Consider the following 19,420-nt stretch of genomic DNA (forward strand, 5'->3'; position numbering starts at 1 on the left):
TGGGTGTTCTGTTTTAAACCTCTTGATTGCACTTCTTTGTAACTAGACTTCATAACTTTGTAACATGCATTTAAGCAGCCAGTCTTGGTGGCAGATAGTAAAAGCTTTTGTCCTGCATTGTATGAATTAGATGATAATGCAGCCTCGGTTTACTGATTCAATTGCTCAAAGCTGTTTTCAAATGCAACCTAAAGGCAGAAGTACATGCTTTGATTTGCAAATACTGGGTTATTTAAATGCTGCAATGGGATGCTTTAAAATACTTCACAAAGCTGTTGCAGTAAGAAGAAATAGTTGTGAATATAAGACTACCATACACTTGAYTGGGAATATAGGCTTTGCATGAATTTTCTTATACTGCGTTAGTAGGCTGTAGTTACTTGTTTCTGTCTAATTTCCCCTTTATTAGCAACAGTAATATAGAAGTTTCTACCCTGCAAGGATGCCCGAATGTTCTGAGCAATAATTAGATGAAAATAAATATGAATGTTGAGTCCATGTTCTAAAAAAACCATGAAGTCTGTATGTGGGGGGATGTGTATAAGTGCATGTCTTTTATACATGTCCAAAACTGTTAAGAGTCTAGTTAACGTCATAGTGGTTAATATCAAATTAGTAAAGCACAAAATCATATAGCTTTTCATTTCCCATATTTTAATTTCTATTGTTCCACTTTCTTAAAAAGTCATGCTCTTTTAATAAGAAGGTTTGAGGTCTGATGTTGCTGTTGTTACTCATCAAAACATTGACTAGTTGCATCCTTTCCCTGAAACTGTAAAACTGTTAACCCTGTTTCCTCTTTACTCGTGCTCTTCTTTGCCATCTTTTTTCTTTTTTTAATTAGAAAAAAATAGTGTAAAATACRAAAGTGTCGAGATTTTAAAATCCCATGTCTTGACTTGTAAGTGTATGGAGAAACAATCAAAATCAATTGAACTATTGCAGCATAATGAATTATCAGCAGTCTGATGAGCTGTGGTAATTACAGTGTGAACCTTGTAGCCTCTGCTGATGGCTTTCAAGGTCAGTTTCTCCTTATGTCAAAGTAGTATAATCACTTCTTCATTTTCTGCCTATTTCATTGGTCAAATTAGTCCTAATTGGAGGAGCTGCTTTCCAGTAGTATAGAATACATGCTTTTACCCAGCTTTAAAAGGGTCGGAAGACAAATGGAGTAATTGAAGAGCAGCAGTAAACTTAGAATGTGTGTAACATATAACATGAATATCAGTCACTTTGCATGTGTGTAGTTTCTGTTGTGGTATAATAACCAACAAATTTCATATGCCGTTTTGAATATTGTTTTTCTTTTCTGTAGCCCAGACTACAATGTAGAGTTCTTCCGCCAATTTACCCTGGTTATGAATGCTTTGGATAACAGAGGTAAATTTCTCACTATGCTTTTATATTTGAGATTAAAGTACTATTAGTACTTCTGCGCTGTCAGTTAAGTGACAAGTTTCCTCTTAACCCATCGGTAGTTTAACTAATGTTTGTGTGCATCAGTAGAAATTTGAAAGTGTAGTCAGTGCTTTTATAGAGTAAAGTAAGCACTAATTTTGATGTTACTGTTTTATAGGAACAGATGAGTGTTGTATATGCATATATAATTTTCCAGTTGAGCTTGCTGTATTTAATAATGTCAGTCTACTTTGCATTAATTGCAAGGTTGACTTTATTAAAAAGGCATAGTTGTATAGAATGAGATGAGGCAAATTCTAGATAAATATTTGCACAGGAGGTGGTTTGAGTTGGGAGAAGTCAAACATTTTTCTATATATTCAAATTATTTTTTGAAAACTCTTCATTTTGCAGCTGCCCGTAACCATGTGAACAGGATGTGTCTGGCTGCTGATGTTCCTCTTATAGAGAGTGGAACTGCAGGCTACCTTGGACAAGTAACAGTTATTAAAAAGGTTAGGCTGTGTATTACTCTTTGTCTCTTAAACTTTAGATCACTGGCTACTTTAGGCACCCAGGTACTGGGTGTTTTGAGATACGCTTCCAGTTCATCTGGTAGTAACATATACTATCAGTAGCTTTCACAGTGTGACAAATAAATTTTTCACTTTTCATCAGGGAGTGACAGAATGTTATGAATGTCATCCTAAACCAACTCAGAAGACTTTTCCAGGCTGCACAATCCGCAATACGCCATCAGAACCTATCCACTGCATTGTGTGGGCTAAGTATTTGTTCAAGTAAGTCTTTTTAAAGAAAATAGTTACTGTGATTCACTCTGTTTTGTTTCTCAGACTGTAGGTATCCCATTTAAAAACTAGAAAACAGGTGCACTCTTTTTGCAAATGAACATGGATTATCAAGCAATTTTTCTGTTGTTTYAACTGTATGTTCAGAATAAAGATAACACATCTGTTAGTACTCAGGGCTTGTACCAGTATCATAGAAAACCTAGCACTTTGGTACAGCAGTGTGGATTGTTAAGAGCTTACTTTATCCTTCACTTATTTCCTGTGAAGTTGACGCATTTTTCATTGTAACTGTTGTATCGACAGTTGTAAAGTTTGCTAGGATCTTACAGAGTGGGTACAGGCAATRCGTTCAGCGTTGCGATATAAATATAAGGCTAAATGAACTATTGATTAAGTAATACAGATCTGTTTTACTTTTTTTATTGGACTTTTTTGTGTGGTCAGTGTAAAGTCTACATATGATGAATTTCAACAGTTTTTAAAGCGATGTGTGAAGTGATACTCTAGTAGTAAGAATTCTCAGATCGATGCATGTCAGTTAGGAAATACTTTAGTGCTTAACCAGATATGATGAAAATTTAGTGTTATGTTTTTATTTTTAATTATTATATAGCCAGCTCTTTGGAGAAGAAGATGCTGATCAAGAAGTCTCTCCTGACAGAGCTGATCCTGAAGCTGCCTGTGAGTGTGATATAAACTGGTAGTTTACTTGAGTACTGCCCGATTACTAACAGTTCTGTTTCAGAAATTATGACTTGTTTCCATCCATTTCTTAAAGTTAAAGTTGGACAGTTTAGCTCTGTTTTCTTCTAAGAGGATTCCACTTATAGTGCCCATGGGCTACATGAGTTTGGGATGTGTTAACAGTAGTTTGTCTTAYAGACCTTTTTATACACCATAAATAATTTAGTGTTTGCTTATTACTTAATAGAAATATGAAACAATTCCAATGTCTTTTGGATTCCTTGATACGTAGTGTGTTAAAGATGTTTGTGTGGCCAGTGTGTAAAAATAGCCTTCAAAAAGGCCATTGGTTTAATAGTCTCAGTTATCCGAACTGTGGCTGTGTRGGCAGCCTGAAAGTTAGTAAAATGATTTGTTCAGCTGTTGCAAAAACTTTTTTACTACAGTGTAATACAGGTCACTGGCATTCATTAGTTGTGTTGGCGATAATGTGCGTAGAGCAGCTGTGAGGAACAGACATACCCTTATAAATTATAGAATTTGGGTTAATGCATCCAGGTGTAAAATATATGTCTTAGATGAAGAGAGTCCTGCTGCCTGCGAAGCAAACTATCTTCACTGTGTGCACAGAAACTGGAAGTGCAAAGTGAGCTGGAAGTAAAAATTAAATATTACTGATCTTCACAGAGTGGAGATCCTATGTACTTGGATTTGAGGGAGTGTTTCCTTCCCTGCAGCTGGGAGTCTTATCCTTTGAACTGAGGACAGAGAACTGAGTGATATTTGTAGTCACTCTTCATTTTTCACTTCTAGTTGAGGGGATTGCAAGGGAATACAGGAATTGTGTGCAAACTGTTCTGATCTGAAACACGTCCACGTTCGTATGTGCAGGAAATGTGCTCATTCTGAGTGATGTTTTTGTACCTGTCCTATATTTTTTTGTAATGGCAGTAACTGTAGTTACTGTGTAGGTGAATAAACATCTTCTGCTTTTGGATCCTTTGATAAGTGAATGGATTTGAGAGAGCAAGCTCAGGGGATCCTCTGATACTTCAGATTCTCTGAACGTTGGATAGTACTCACCCATCGGTATTCCTCCAGGAAGTGCAGAATGAAATAACTAAACCTTGTGAGAATGGCACGTAACTCAGTTGAAACAACTACTGCTGGAAGACTTCAGATAGCAGATGCTATGCTACTTTTTTAAAAAGGGATTCCAGGGAAATTCCAGGAACCGAACTGTAGATTGACATCTGTACTGAGCAAACTAGCAGTAGCTGTAACATTGGTTAAGAGCAGTGGACGTAAGTGATGTGTCAGAGAAGGGTCAACACAATATCTGTAAAGGGAAGTCATGCCTTATGTGACTGCTCAGGTCCTTGAAGGAATCAGCAAACCTATGGACAAGCATATCTTGTAGACACAGTTTGGAGTCTTCAGAAGGCAGTCAGGAACTGTTGGTGAGGAACCTGAAGGAGCTAAGTGGCCATGTAAAAAAGATGAAGATCCATCCTTATGTGGATGAGATACTTAAGTGACAGGGATCAGTGATGAGTAGAAGAGTCTSTACTTGTGGATGGGACCAGATCTGTTCAACATACATAATTAGGCAAAATCATTCAAAATAATAAAGGTGAGGGCTAATCTCAAAAAGTTGCAGAAAGCTGCACTATACAGAATAACTGAGAGATAAAATCAAGGAATTTTGGTGCAGAAAATATTAAACGATGCATCGATAAAGAGTGTGTGAGCATTCCCAAGTTTACATATGAAAYGATCTTTGAGTTGACTTGTTCCTATTCAGTCAAGACTTTTATAGATAGACTTTTGGAAACATCAACGTGCTGCTTATTAGGAATCACAATTGCAAGTGCTGGACGTGACTGGGAAAGAAAAAGAAAATGAATAGCATCTCTACACATGGAATTTTTTTTAATATAGTTAGGATGCTTCCACCTCCAAAAGGATATGGTAGAACTGGAAAAGATACAGACAAGGGCAGCAGGGAGGACCAGGCATGGGAAGCTGATTCTCTGTGTTGAAGTTCTAACTAGCAAAAGAGACTACTAAGAGGGGATGATTAGAGGTTTATGAAATCACAACATATTGTGGAGAAAATAAATGGGAAACAATTATTCGCTGTTTCTTCCAATAAGKCTTTTAGGTGGCATCAAGTTAAATTAGCGTATGGTAGTTACAGAAGTACAGGAGCAGTCAGGCTGTGTCTAATTCAGCTTTTGTTGGGCAAAGTAAAGCCATGTTATGGTCCCTACGTAATTTTGTTTATTGACTCTAGGGGAAATATTTGGATGTTGATTTATGAGTTTGTCTGTCTGTTTTTGTTTTTTAATTAAAATACTTGGTTAACACTATTAATAGGGGAGCCAGCAGAAGCAGAAGCCAGAGCACGAGCATCCAATGAAGATGGTGAGATTAAACGTGTTTCAACTAAGGAGTGGGCTAAATCAACTGGATACGATCCAGTTAAACTTTTTACTAAGGTATCATTTTTGCCCCCAATAAATRTCTGTATTCAAAGTGTGTGAACTGCTTTAAAGTTAACCCAGAACACTGTTTATATGTTTACTGCTAGCCATCAATTATGCAATTATGTCATGACTTCCACCAGTTTTGCTGTAGTGTTGGTCTTTATGGTTGTTTTATGGTGTTCCATCTGCGTCTGTGCTACTGCTGCAGCAGCTGGTTCCATATTGTACACAAAAAGCTTCGTTTGAATTACTTATAATATAAAAAATTCAAACTGTTGAATACTGTAGTAGTTTCACTGTGCCTAATCACAACCCAGCTAGAGGGTGAAATAGCTGTCATTCACCCCCAGTGTATAATCAGACCCTGACATAAGGAAATACAAGCTATTTTAGGAGTTTTTCTTCTAAAAAACTGCCACAAGTGGATAACGGGAAAGGAGTACAAGACACAGTATTGATTGGCGGTAACCATTTTCCTTGGAATTGGATGTTCATTTGTTCACTGACAAACAGATAAGAATATCTTAGGGAGATTATACAAATAGTTGCAATGATGGCTTCAGTAGGCAGATGTACCCACTGCTTGAATTACTGTTTCTTGACTKACTTTACTTTTCAAACAAAGAAAAAATTATCAGAGCTATGTCTCCTTTGTGTGAAGCAATAAATGTTAGAGGATGGGCAATAAGAACCTTTTTGTACTTCTGTACCTGTTTTTTTTTTTCTTCTATGTAGTCTGATTTATTTATGCGGCTAAAAATATTTTCAAGGTGAGAAGTAAACACTTCAAAGCAGATGAAAAGTAGGGTACATAAGTCCCTTTTTTCTTTTTTTTTCTTCCTTTTTTTCATATTTCCTAGCTCTTCAAAGATGACATTAGATATCTGCTGACAATGGATAAGCTGTGGAGAAAAAGAAAGCCTCCAGTGCCACTGGACTGGGCTGAGGTACAGAATCAAGGTAGTTGTTCCCCTCCTCTAGTATATCTATATGTCATACCTCCTGTCAGTTAATGCATCTCTATGATATGAACATTTTCTCACTGTCACAGTTTTAGTGCTGATAATGAATGTATTACTTAATTGTGATTTCAGCAGATTTTTATTTCTTCTCTACATAGAAAACAATTTTTCTAGACCTGTTTTGGAACTGTTATTTCAGATCCTCCGTACTTGTTGTGCAAAATTCATATTTTACAAAATTGTATGTCACTTTATTCTGGGATGACTTCCCATACACCTAGATACATTTATCTTTTAACAGCTGAGTTTTGCTGAAAATGTACATTACTATAACAAGTGCATACCCAGACGATAGATGCAAGTATAGCTATAGACTGCAATTTTAAATGCAGAGTGGTTGTAAAATGTTAGGGCTACTGTTGTTTAAGGATATTACTTTCTTGGTTTAGAAAACGTTTAGTTTTACTGAAATTGGAAAACTTAGCTCTTTGAGAGAACTTCTGTGGGGTTTCTAAATATTCCTAGTCTTAATTGTTTTTTCTTTTCCCAAAGAGAAAAATGTAGCTGACCAACAAAATGAGACCTCAGCAGTCTTGAAAGATCAGCAGGTCCTGGATGTAAAGAGCTATGCACATTTATTTTCAAAGAGTGTTGAAACCCTGAGACTTCACCTAGCTGAGAAAGGTGATGGAGCAGAGCTTATATGGGATAAGGTTAGTTCACCAAATATGTAAGAACCACATGTACTCTACATATTTGGTACAAATATTACTGGACTGAAAAGTTTCACTCCAAAATAGTACTACTTTGAACAAAAATAACTAGCATCTCATTGAAAACATTTTTTGTATGTAAACCAGTGTATACTTTAGACAATGTTTTACTACTCATTTAGTCTGGGGATTAAGTATTGAAATGTAAGGTAATAACTTAATTCAACAAGTTTAAAAAGCAGAACTTCAGAAGTAGTTGTCATACATAGCTGTGATTTTGAAAGTACTGTAATAATGCCATTTCATTTTTCATTTTGCTCTAGCCTTCTCTAAAATACATTCTTACACAATGGTGTGTAGCTAGAGTTGTGCACTTAGTTGTACAGAATAATTAGCTTTGACTGTAGGCATGTGATGTAATATGAGTTTTACTGAAGAAAAATGAAAAGCAAGAGTTGCCTCTGTTCTAGCTCCAAGACCATGTGATTTTCTTGCAGTCAGCTGTTATTTGGCATAAAACAAAAAAAGTAATGTGTAAATACAGAGGAGACAAAGGGGTAGAATAGTATGACAACAGATAGTGAAATATTTGTTGTACTGTAACTTCTGAAACATCTGTATTTGAAACAGCATAAATTATTACAAGTTTTAGTACTTAAACATACAAGGCATTTTATTAACATTAACATACTAATTCAGTACTAAAATACTAAATACAATTTCTAAACCTTTACTGCTCTGCCTAAACATACCATTTGAAAGAGGCAGTATGTTAACTTTGAATTGGATTTGTACAGACTCTTAAAAGTGTTTTTAAGGTAATAATTTTAGAAATCATCTGTTGCAAACTTTTTTACRATATATAATCTGAATTTTAAGTACTTTTGCATTAACTTCTTGTCAGGATGACCCGTCTGCAATGGATTTTGTCACTTCTGCTGCAAACCTCAGGATGCATGTTTTCAGTATGAATATGAAGAGCAGATTTGACATCAAATGTAAGAATAAAATATACCATCACTTTATTTAAATAGAAAGATATCTAAAATTTCTAGTCTTCATTTACTGTTAAAAATCTGCATACTCTTGCTTATTTTGCAGCAATGGCAGGAAATATTATCCCAGCTATAGCTACTACTAATGCAGTAATAGCTGGTCTGATAGTGCTGGAGGGTTTGAAGATTTTATCAGGAAAAATAGATCAGTGTAGAACGGTAAGTGGGAATAAGATATTTTTATTTTGTTATTATTCGTTATATATTTAACAGTCATGCTTACTCTGCTTTGACTAGTGTGGAGTTTTATTCTCTGTCAGTTGTCATCACCCCAATAGATCCTGAATGTGCTYGGAAATTTCAGCTGCAGTGGAAAGAGAAATGGAATTCTCAAGGATCCTTAAGTTCCTTCCGATTTCATGAAAATTGGCTGCTGGATAGGAGGGAGAGAACCAGACTCTGACACCACTTGAAACACAGCTGTTTCATGTTACATGTCTATTTGGCCATAGCTGGTCAATCTGCACAGGTGTCATTGTGGACTGGCCATAACATGCACTTTCTCCTGCTCAACAGGCATGTCAAAGAAAATTAGGAAACAGAATGTCCTATGAGACTAAGAATAAATCTCTAGGAAACCCAAGTTTTATTAGTGTTGTTACTTAAGGAATGACTTGTTTTCTTCTTTAAAGATTTTTCTGAATAAGCAACCAAATCCCAGAAAGAAGCTATTGGTTCCTTGTGCTTTGGATCCACCAAATCCTAACTGTTATGTTTGTGCAAGTAAGCCAGAAGTGACTGTGAAACTTAATGTACACAAAGTAACTGTGTTAACACTCCAAGATAAGGTAAATATTATCAGCTATTAACTAACTACTTATTAACTATTTTAATTGTAATGCACATGATTAAAATTGTGTTTTGTTAAATAAATTTGTCACTGTACATTAGTCATTTATGTTTGTTCTATACTTTGCATTTCTCTCAGCTACAAGAAAAGCTAGATTAGTCAGTACTCTTCTGACTCCTGTAAAACAGAAAAAACAAAGAAAAAAAGCTTGTATTTTGTATTTTTTTTGTATTTTTAAAGCCCACTCATCTAAGAAAAAAAAATCAAATTGTATTGAGATTAAAAGCATAACRGCCACATTATAGTGCTGTAGTAACAACTGAATTGTAATTCTGTAATTTTTTTGAAGTATTCCAAGATTTTTTATTCAGCATAATGTCTGAACCTGTAAAGGAAAGATTACAAGTTTTTTAGATAGTTTTTGTAGTGGCTAGATCTTGTAGTTTCAGATAGCAAAAAGATAATTATTTTGTTCATGAGAGTAAAAATAGAAAAATAATAATTTTATAGACGTTAGCCAGTGCTTTAATGAACATGGGCTAGGATAGGAAAATCATAATACAAGGTTATTTCCTTCACAAGTAGTTTCAAGTAAGATAATAATAATCATATTCGTTTTTTCAGATAGTGAAAGAAAAATTTGCTATGGTAGCACCAGATGTACAAATAGATGATGGGAAAGGAACTATTCTTATCTCTTCAGAAGAAGGAGAAACAGAAGGTATGCATACTGAAACTTTTAAGTAAGAGTAAATAAAAGGTAGAAAGTAACTAAGACATACAGAATGGAAGTATAGCATACGTCTACGTGTACATCCTGTGGACTAATATTTGAAGAGAACTGGACTTGTGTGTGTGTAAATGGTTTCAGAATAGCTAGTGGTATTGTCTACATGCCTATCAGTAGTGTTTGGCTTTCCTGTGTAAAGTGCTTTTGTTTTGAGCATCAGAATTTCTTCAAGAGTAAATACTYAGCTATAGAAGTGCTGTAATTATCTCCTCCAGTTTGTAATCCCATTCTTTTTATTGTTCTTAGATTCTTAGATATGATCTTTTTATGATGGACAATGACTGATGCTTGTACACACTGTTGTAATACGAATATTATCTTCTCCAGAAAATGTTCCTAAATATATATAATGAGGTGTTTGAACAGAATGCACGASGGATAAATAAGTCAAACATATAGGTTTAACTCGCCATAGGCTAAAACGTTAACTTTTGCTTTAAATATAGCTGATAAAAGTTAGTTTTATTTTTCTACATGCAATTTCTGGAGTACYCATTTCATCAAATTTATTCAGGTATAAAGGATAGCTTTGAATTTTAATACTAAATAAAACCTTAATACAAATGCCAATATACACCACAGTATTTCACTATTTTTCTAGCAAATAACCATAGGAAATTATCAGACTTTGGAATTCGAAATGGCACTCGACTACAAGCAGATGATTTCCTCCAGGACTATACACTGTTAATAAATGTGCTTCATAGGTAAGGATTCTGAAATAATTATTTCATGTATATATTTTAAATAGTTACATRTGGAATTTCCAATACAGAATTTAAATTCATGATGAAATTCAAAGATTAGGCCATTGAAAGTAAATATTGAGGTTAAAGAGGAATTTTGATTTTTTTATTAATTGATAAAATTAGAGTGTTAGAGTGTTATTTTATTATAATAGTAATAGAAAAGAGTTTATTTTATTTGAAATAATGTGGTCATTACGTAAAGTAGAAATGCARTGCAAAACTAAATTTACTTTTGGGGCTGTCAATAAGTAAGAAACTGCAGAGGATTTAAAACAAAGGCCAAAAAACCCYGCTAACTAATAGACCTGACTACCTGTGATGAGATGCAACAATGCAAATGTAAATCATGTTAAAATAATTGGCCAGTGTTTTTAACAGTGGATAAGAGGTATACATATTACATACAATAATTTAACACACTACAGTTCCAAAGAAAAAGAGGAATGTGAAATTGAGGAAGAAAAGTAAGCTCATRTAATTATTTTTTATTTTATTTTTTCCCTCTCCTAAGCATTTTAAGGCATGGCAGTGGGTGAAACAGTGTTTGTGAATAGACAAAGCATGAATTATGAAGGAGGACTCAACAGGCTTTCCTCATTTTTTATTTTTTTTCTTATTTTGTCATAGTTGTAAAGTGCTCTAATAGTTGAAGGAAGTATGTTTTTTTGAAAAAAGTTAGTTTTTTATTTTCATTTAGTTATTTAAAAGAATATGTTTTTTTCCACAGTGAAGACCTTGAAAAAGATGTAGAATTTGAAGTTGTTGGTGATGCCCCTGAAAAAGTTGGCCCTAAACCACCAGAAACAACACCCAGGAACATTACCAATGGTAGTGATGATGGAGCGCAACCATCAACGTCAACAGGTAAATAATAGAAATGAATGTTAAACAAAATGAAATGCAATCTTTCAGTAGTGCAATCCAATTAAATCATTAGTTGTCTTTAGTTTTAGGACATAACTTTTTGCCAATATCAAATGAAGAGGATCTAAATTACCTCTATGTGTGTCTATACACACATATGTACACATATACATATGTATATTTGTATGTGTAAATATATATTTATACATATATGTATTTTATTTATAAAAAATAATAAAAATGTATACTTAAGATTGTTAAGGTTTACAGTAACATACCTTGAAATGATATTATTTGACTCACAGAAGATTGGAAGGGAGGCTGGATTTGGCTTAAGTGCATCATTTGTTATGCATCATTAAGTGCATAGTGATTTGAATAAATTCAGACCCATTCTATCTGATGGTTGCTCTGTTAATTGGGAAAAAAAAAAAAAAAGATTATTTGTCACCTTCTCCCTGCAGATTAATACTTTTTTACTGTCTTTGATCATGGACATATCATGCAAAATAACTTAATTATTTTTCACCTGTCAAGCAAAGCATGGCAAAAACAGTATTTGCTATCCAGGTAAAAATATCATCATCTTTCTAATATAGAGTGTTTATTTAAATCTTTTCAAAATAGATTAACTCAAATCAATATAAGCTGTTTAAGCATTAAAAGCTAATGTCCTGGAAGCACCTTACTGCTGCATAGGGATAGCATATAAATCTGAATATTTGTAGTGACACACACAAACTAAGTATCTGTAGTTCTGTCTTAAACTTTGGAATGATGTTCATTTGCAAGTCAAATAGTCCTGTTTAAGATACCTGCATCTTTCTTGTCTTAGAGGAGATAAAATGTTAGAGCATTGATCTAATTTATTTAAAGTTAAATAAAAACTAATACTAGAAAATAGCATAAAATTAGTTTTTACAGTGAATTTTTATTTGAAAAGAAATAAAATTGATCAGGTTTCTTGAAAGTTCCTGTTTTCTTCTATTTTTCTCTCTTTCATTCTATCCATGGATATCCTTTAGCTCTTTTTAAAAATTTGCCCCTTTTCCACTCCTTTTCTTCATATTCTCTCTCTCAGAGAATTTGGCTTCTTGTGGGAATTCTGTTGAATACCTAGTAAAAGTGAGACTGGACAATGATTCAGTGTGTGTAAGGTTCTTTCCTCAGGGACTCCTGCAGATAGTATGCAGTTCTTCTGTTCTGCATGTGCAAAAAGCTCTTGTTAGGTAATGCATTTCTTGTATTTTTGGATGACTGCGTTATTTTCACCTCTAATGAAGAGGTAGAAACCTGTGAAAAGCCTATTTTGTACATATTTCAAGGAAATTGAAAAATATTTCTGCATTTGAATGACAAAGGATGTGGGAAAAGAATACTGCAAGATATATTTGTTTTATTACAAACATCCTTTTTCTTGTTTTATGACATGAAATTTGGGTTGAGGATAAACTATCCTTGCAGTATCCATTRGAATAACAACATACTAAAAACGTATATTTTGCAGCTCCAGATCAAGATGATCTATTGATTGTTGATTCTGAAGATGAAGGTCCTTCAAGCAACATTGATGATGATACGGCAAATAAAAGCCAAAAGCGAAAACTTGAAGATAAAGAGTGCATCAGTGCTAAGAGAGTGCGTACAGAGCAGACAGAAGAGCAAGATGAAATTATAGCATTAGACTGAATATGCAAATGCCCCTTGACAGAATAATTCAGATAATGTAATACAGTAACAGCATATTACCTTGGGGGTGTGAAAAATGTCCAGACTAGACTAATTTTAAGACCTTTGTTCCAAGGGAATACTAAACCACTGGCTTAAATAATTTGTGTCTGTTCCTCTTGATGATAAAGCTTTCATCTCAATAGACTCTTTAGAAGTTTTTCCATATGGTATATTAAACATAGTGGAAACATAGTCTATAAAAGCTTACACATAAGTATTTGCGTAAAAGGTAATGAGAAAAAAAAAAAGGCATGTTATTTTTGTGTAAATACCTTTTAGGTATAATTCAATAGAACAAAGAAAAGAACCCTGGTTTAGTAAAGGGTCATCATTTGATACCTAACTTTATAAGTAACCTTTTCCTTTTTTTTTCTTTTCTTTTATTTTCTTCTTCTTCTTTTTTTTTTTTTTTTTTTTTTTTTTGAAGAAAAGTATTTTAGCCTAGTCCTAAATATTTTTCACACCCTGAACTCAAGTAAAGGACAAAATTCACTAAAGCAAATTAGTGCCATGTTTTAACAGTGTTCTTAAACTTCAACTGGCACTATGTACATTACTGTAAAACTGTTAATTTACTCAAGTTTTTCAGCTCGTACTGCCTGGTATGTCARTGTAAGAAGCAAATTTTTGTGTATTGTTACAGTTTCAGGTTATTTATATTTGATGTTTTGTAAACTCAGATACTACTACTATACTGTACATCTGATGGACCAAATAAATGACATCTGAAATACTTGCTATATTTGCTTGCACAGTCCAAGTTAACGCTGATTTATGGGATTTTACAATGTATAGCCTTCAAAAATTACTGTACTATTTCAATTTTTTTAAACCTAACCTAGCAGTACAGAACTTAAGCTTCACTTGTTTGAGGTGAAAGGGGATTTTTTTAATAAAACTTTTGTGAATGTTTTTTTTTCCTGGACAATCAATTATTGGCCTCTTCAGCTGGAGCACTTACACCACCATGTACAAATGCTTTCACCACTTCATGCTTTTAGAAAGAGGAAGCTCTGGTCTTTTATATACTACATTTTGTGCATAGCGCAAAAGTACTTATTTTTAGAAACAATATCTTGAAGCTACTGCATTTTTATAAATATTTTGGCAGCTGTCAAAATTGTAAGTGTCAATTCTTAGAATACACTAATCCACCAGAACTACTGTCACCATGCCAAAATTACTTGCTCTTTGGTGTATCAATGAACCAGAACTGCTTTTATTAACATTGAAGTACTCAGTGTTAGCCTTAGAGAGCAGAGATATTAAGCAAATAAGATTTGTTCTATTTTAGTTTGCAAAATGCCTGAATTTTAAGTAAAATATTAAAATAGAGAAGGAGGATACAAGAAAACAAAACCAATTCTTTAGGTTTCAGTTCTGCATCTGGTTCTGTCTAGTACAAAGGCCACTTTTTCATTGGTATTAATTTGCCAGTAAGGTGCAGAACTGTAGGATTATACAGTGCAATTAATGTTTTATCTCTTCTTTTAGGTAATAATAGTCATATGCAGTGGCTTGTTTGGAGACAAACCTCTCTACTATGAAACTGTAAATCCTTTTGAGTTAGTTGCTTTTTGACCATCGCCAGTGAAGACTGAGAGGTAAAGATGTAAATGAAAGAAATAAAAGTATTTTCAACACAATAGAGGAAGTTTTTATAGTTTTCTCCATAAGCAGATAAAACACTAGAATTTCATAAATCTCAGATGTGAGAAGTATAAATTGACATAATCAGGAAAATTAAAATGACGCTTTCTTTTGAGCTTTATTAGAAATAAAGCTTTATTGGTTTATTAAGTTAATTGTCAGGTTGCTTGTTACCTGTGTGATAGAGCTTTGTCATGTCACAGTGAGGAGCACAATCCTATCTAAGCAGATGGCACGCGTAACGTATCTAAAATAGTGCGACTCCATCTCGTTCACTACCCRAGGAAATGTCCCTGCTTGCACAAGGCTGTATAAAGGAGTTTAGTTACAKTAAAAGCTGTAATTCTGGGTAACTTTATCATATCAGTTTTGCTGAWGTTGAGAGTTCAAGGCCTGGAAGTTGAATGGGATATGAGCAGATTTGAAATGGATTTCTACAATAATGTGCAACACCAGGAAATTTGGCAGGGAAAAGGAGACAGGTGAGAAGGGCGACTTTTATTCAGTCTTGCTGCCTTCTACTTAAGTTATCTAGCATTTAAGCTGATGTGTCGTGTTAGTGTAAGATTACAGTTTCTCAAAAGTATTTGGGATACTAATGTTCAATAAGACATACGTAATAGTCTGTCAGGGTGGTAGACAACTGTCTTAATTCCATCAAAAAAAGCAGATTGCAAAAATGTTTGGTATTAACCAAGCATTCCCTCTTAGGTGCGAGAGGCCATTGCAGGATACTGATTGTTTAGATTTGGTTTTAAAGAAGCACAGAATTTAAACTATATATCATCTGATTTACAGCGTGAAAGGTAGCCTAGAATTTAATTACATAATTACAGCATACCTGTCTTTGTGTGCTATTAGTTCAATATTTTCTGCACTGGGGCATGGAAAGGAATATTGACTATTGTGCAGCAGTTTAAACTAGAGATTCCTGAAGCTCTTCTGACTTACAGTGAAGAAGTTTGGGAGGATTTTCCCTCAATCTTATTGTAAGAAAAAGTAAACTTCACACTAAAACACAACCTATCTGATTCTCAAAACATTCAAAGGATCGCCCGAGTACAGTACTTGTTCCTTCAAGGGGCAATTGATAGCCATTGAAGTCAGGAGAAAGAGCTTTTAAGGCCATGGCATGACAGTTTTGTACCAGCCTATTTCGTAAAAAACAATTGTAGATATTGATGTAATGCTTGAAGTAGTTCTTTGTGACATTTTAATTTCACCTTATGAAACCATTTCAGCGTTGAACCGCATAGAGATGTGCATGCTTTGCTGGCCTGTTGACTCTTGACAGCTGGTAAGCAGGTTGATGTGCCATTTCAAGTTGTGACCTTCACACAAAGACCTCTTGCTAACCATTTATTAGATCTCAGAAGATAAAGTAAGGTTGTGTTCAGTTAGTATTTATCATTGATACTATCTGCTTTGAGCCATATCTCTACTACTCCAAAGTTGTAAATTTGAATTAGAAAACTGATCAAACATTGAATTTCAGAAAATAAATTTTGGGAGAGGTTCTTCTCTATACTCTGTTTTTCTGATGGTATAGGTAGATATTTTTTTCTGTCTTCTCTTTGCAGCTGTAAGGACAAAAGGCTTCAGTTTTGAATAGCTGAAATACTCCTGAATTTGCAAGAATGCAAAAATTAGGATGAAAGTAATGTACCAAGTCTTACACAAGCCAAAAGTCTTTGTGTTGTTGTTTGCCTGAGACTGTTTCTGAGCTAGTGTCTGAGCAGGGTGAYGGCAGAGATTGTACACCTACAGACAAAGGGATAGGAGGAGCAGGAGGAGGCAGTTTAGTGCCATAATGCAGAGGCCTTGATGCTTCTTTAAAGGAGGAACAGGTAAAGTGTATAATTCTAGATATAGTTTAATATCAGTTTATATTAACAACAGAACATTGCTGTTTATGTACATGTCATTATGTTTCTCTTTCTCATCRGTGTACTACTTCATTCACGTATGAGAGGAAAGTGAGACATTTTCAGTATGGTTTTCCTAAAGAAAACATACGTATGGATTTGCTCTGCCAGTCCTTTCCAACAGCATTTGAAGCTACTTGCAAATGTTAAACACATTGGKCTGTGATCTCAAAGCTCCTGCAGTTCTCCAAGTGTCTGTAGATGAGGGGAGAGTGACCTGCGGGAGAGCTCCTGCAGGGGAGCTCAGCTGAGATGTGCTGCACTTGCACACTCGCAGGTGGCCACAGGGGAGTTCACTGCATTTTCCCTATCTGACGAGTGATCACTGGAGGGAGCAGAAGCATGCTGGGGAAAGGGGATGCTAAGAGACTTAACGGGAAGCTTGGGATATTATAAAGGGAAGGCTCAAGATAGACCTGGGAGAAAATTAAAGATGTTCAGAGGAGGAACTTTGCAGATGGAAGAGGGGTGACAAGGCTGCTGAGGGATGTAGGGAGATATGGTGGAGGAAACCTGGAGGTAGGCAGCAGCTGAGGATTTGGCAGGTCCTGGGGACTGTAGCTGTGGGAGAGCTCCATGGGACAAAGGGGGCAATGGGACCGCAGTGTAACTGGGGATTTGGTGAGGAGCTGCAGGATGCAAAGGGTCTGGAACCGTCTTCTAGGAGAGCAGCCTTTGCTGCTTCCACCGCTCATGGAACGGCTCTTTATTTCTTACAAATGCATTTAATATTTTCAGTTAACAACTGTTATATCTATAATGTTATGTAATTTCTTATATGGAAAATACAATGAAACACAAAAGTAATTGGTACTCTTAACAAACTGCTGTCCCCTTTCTTTGCCTAAAATGATCCCTCTCATAACAGCTGGAGTGCGTTACATTGTCAGGTCAGGAGATGGGTGCTCCAGGCTGGTCATGCTTGCTGAATGCTGTTAAAAGACATGTACAGTCAGTCTGGCAGTTTTCGCCAGCAGAGACCGGAGGGGGGGTGTGCATAGGAATCTGAATCTCATACAGTGTTTCTGTTCTTTATTAAATTCCCTAATGCTATCTGATTTCTTTGCCAGACGAAGTTTTACAGTATTGTAATTTAGACTTTATTTTTATCATGTCAAAATAAATTTTAGCTCTGGAGAATCTTAGTTTGTTTTTGTATTTTCAAGTCTCTGAAATAAGCTGCTTAACCTTAAGAGTACTAAGTGGGTGTACTGTTAAATGAGCTGGCTAATTTATGCATTTATGCAAATGTAGTACCTGCTGTTAAGCTTACTGATTGTGTTTGAATAAACATTGATTATGTCCTCTGATTGCAAGGAAGTATGGCTAAAACTATGTGCAGTCTCCTAATCTGAGCCAATAGATTTCTTTGTTCAGCAGTGCTATTATTTTAAATACCTCAGGGAAGTAAAAGATGAAACTATAAAAGAAGTAAGAGGCAGTGGCATACTAATCTTAAAACCTTGGACATACATTCTTTATCTAACACAATGTGTTCACAAAGCRGCTGTTGTAACTGGAATTTTACAGTATTTGTGCAGTACATTGAATAGCTGCATTTGCAATGAACTATTACGAGAATAAGAATGTAAAAAATGTTAAATAGTGTTTTATTGCAGATTTAGCATGAGAAATGGTCTACAAGCTTGCAGAGCAGTTAGTCAAAAATATTTTAAATAGTTTTGCTTAGCAGTCAAAGGTAGCCATTCAAATACAATATGTTCTTTCTACCAGAAGATGGTGCCCTAAAACACATTCAGTAATTCCGATTTTTAAAAGCTGTGGTATCTGAGAACAAGTATTTTTAAAATTATGTTAGAGCAAGGTGAAAGTCCCCAAAATTAAGCAATTAAGTCTTTGTGATGCTTGAACTCTCATTTATATTCCGAAGTAATATGATGTAAGCAACACAACTTGTTATTATTATTGGTTCAAAACAAAACAAAGGAAAAGGAACAGTCATTACAAGAAACACTAACAAGAAACTAGTCAATTTAAGAAAATTGAAACCAGGGGAGGTAAATCCCTACGTAATAATAATGTCTTCACCTTCTGGACTTTGTCATTCCTGGAGAGGAAAAGGAGGGAATTTGGGGGGGCGGGGAAGAGAGAAGAAAACAGGTAATATCCAATCTGATAAGCAAATCTGTGGAGTAGCTTCATAATTTTCAAATCATTACATCGATGAAGTAAGACAAATCCCTTGTGTATTCTGACAGTAAAAATAAGTATGATATAAAATGCATTACAAGAAGTCAGTGGGATTTTGCCATTGTTTTGAACATGTCTGACGCTGCACCAGTGAATTCTTATATTTACAGAGTCTCTGCTTTGTTGTTAATGAACTATTTGCAGCCCAGGGAGGCAGAATCCCCAGGCAGCCTGTCAATTYGCTCCACAAGTTGGCTTGGCCAGAGTTTCCTTGAAGGCACTGGCAATTAGAAGAAATAGGAGTCCACTGGCTGTGAGGCCCAGCCGGCTGATATTCACAGATCAATAACTCCACCTGGCTTTTTTGCTCCCTTTAAGTCTTAAACAAAGGAGTTTATTTAACAGAAGCAGATGGCTTTCCTTAATATCTGATTTACTGATATAAGTTAAAATCAGATGTAAGAATTACCACTCCAAATTACAATGTGAATTTCAGCTTTTATAATACTGCCAGGTAACTGTTGAAGAGTTTTCTTTGTGTAAGAATGAGTCTTTTTATGAGACATACACTTTGCTGCTGGTTATTAAAATTAAGCAAATACATTTTAAATAGAGTTGACAGGAAAACATGCTAGGATTGTCAAATTGTAATTG

General features: G+C 34.9%; 1 protein-coding gene across 1 annotated transcript; it reads left to right on the forward strand.

Annotated features, from left to right (window-relative positions):
• The first annotated feature begins 949 nt into the window (after positions 1-949).
• On the forward strand, positions 950-13,952 carry UBA2 (ubiquitin like modifier activating enzyme 2). Its single transcript, XM_085306483.1, has 15 exons — positions 950-978; positions 1,319-1,383; positions 1,816-1,916; positions 2,080-2,201; positions 2,827-2,894; positions 5,277-5,398; positions 6,247-6,346; positions 6,901-7,061; positions 7,966-8,059; positions 8,163-8,275; positions 8,749-8,904; positions 9,531-9,627; positions 10,298-10,403; positions 11,173-11,309; positions 12,817-13,952. The coding sequence occupies exons 1-15, from the start codon at positions 950-952 to the stop codon at positions 12,996-12,998; spliced, it is 1,653 nt and encodes a 550-aa protein (XP_085162609.1). The 3' UTR covers positions 12,999-13,952.
• The last annotated feature ends 5,468 nt before the right edge of the window (positions 13,953-19,420 follow it).

Source organism: Rhea americana, unplaced genomic scaffold (assembly GCF_003343005.1).
Source record: "Rhea americana isolate MKP2758 unplaced genomic scaffold, rheAme1 scaffold_24, whole genome shotgun sequence".
Classification (NCBI taxonomy): Eukaryota; Metazoa; Chordata; class Aves; order Rheiformes; family Rheidae; genus Rhea; species Rhea americana.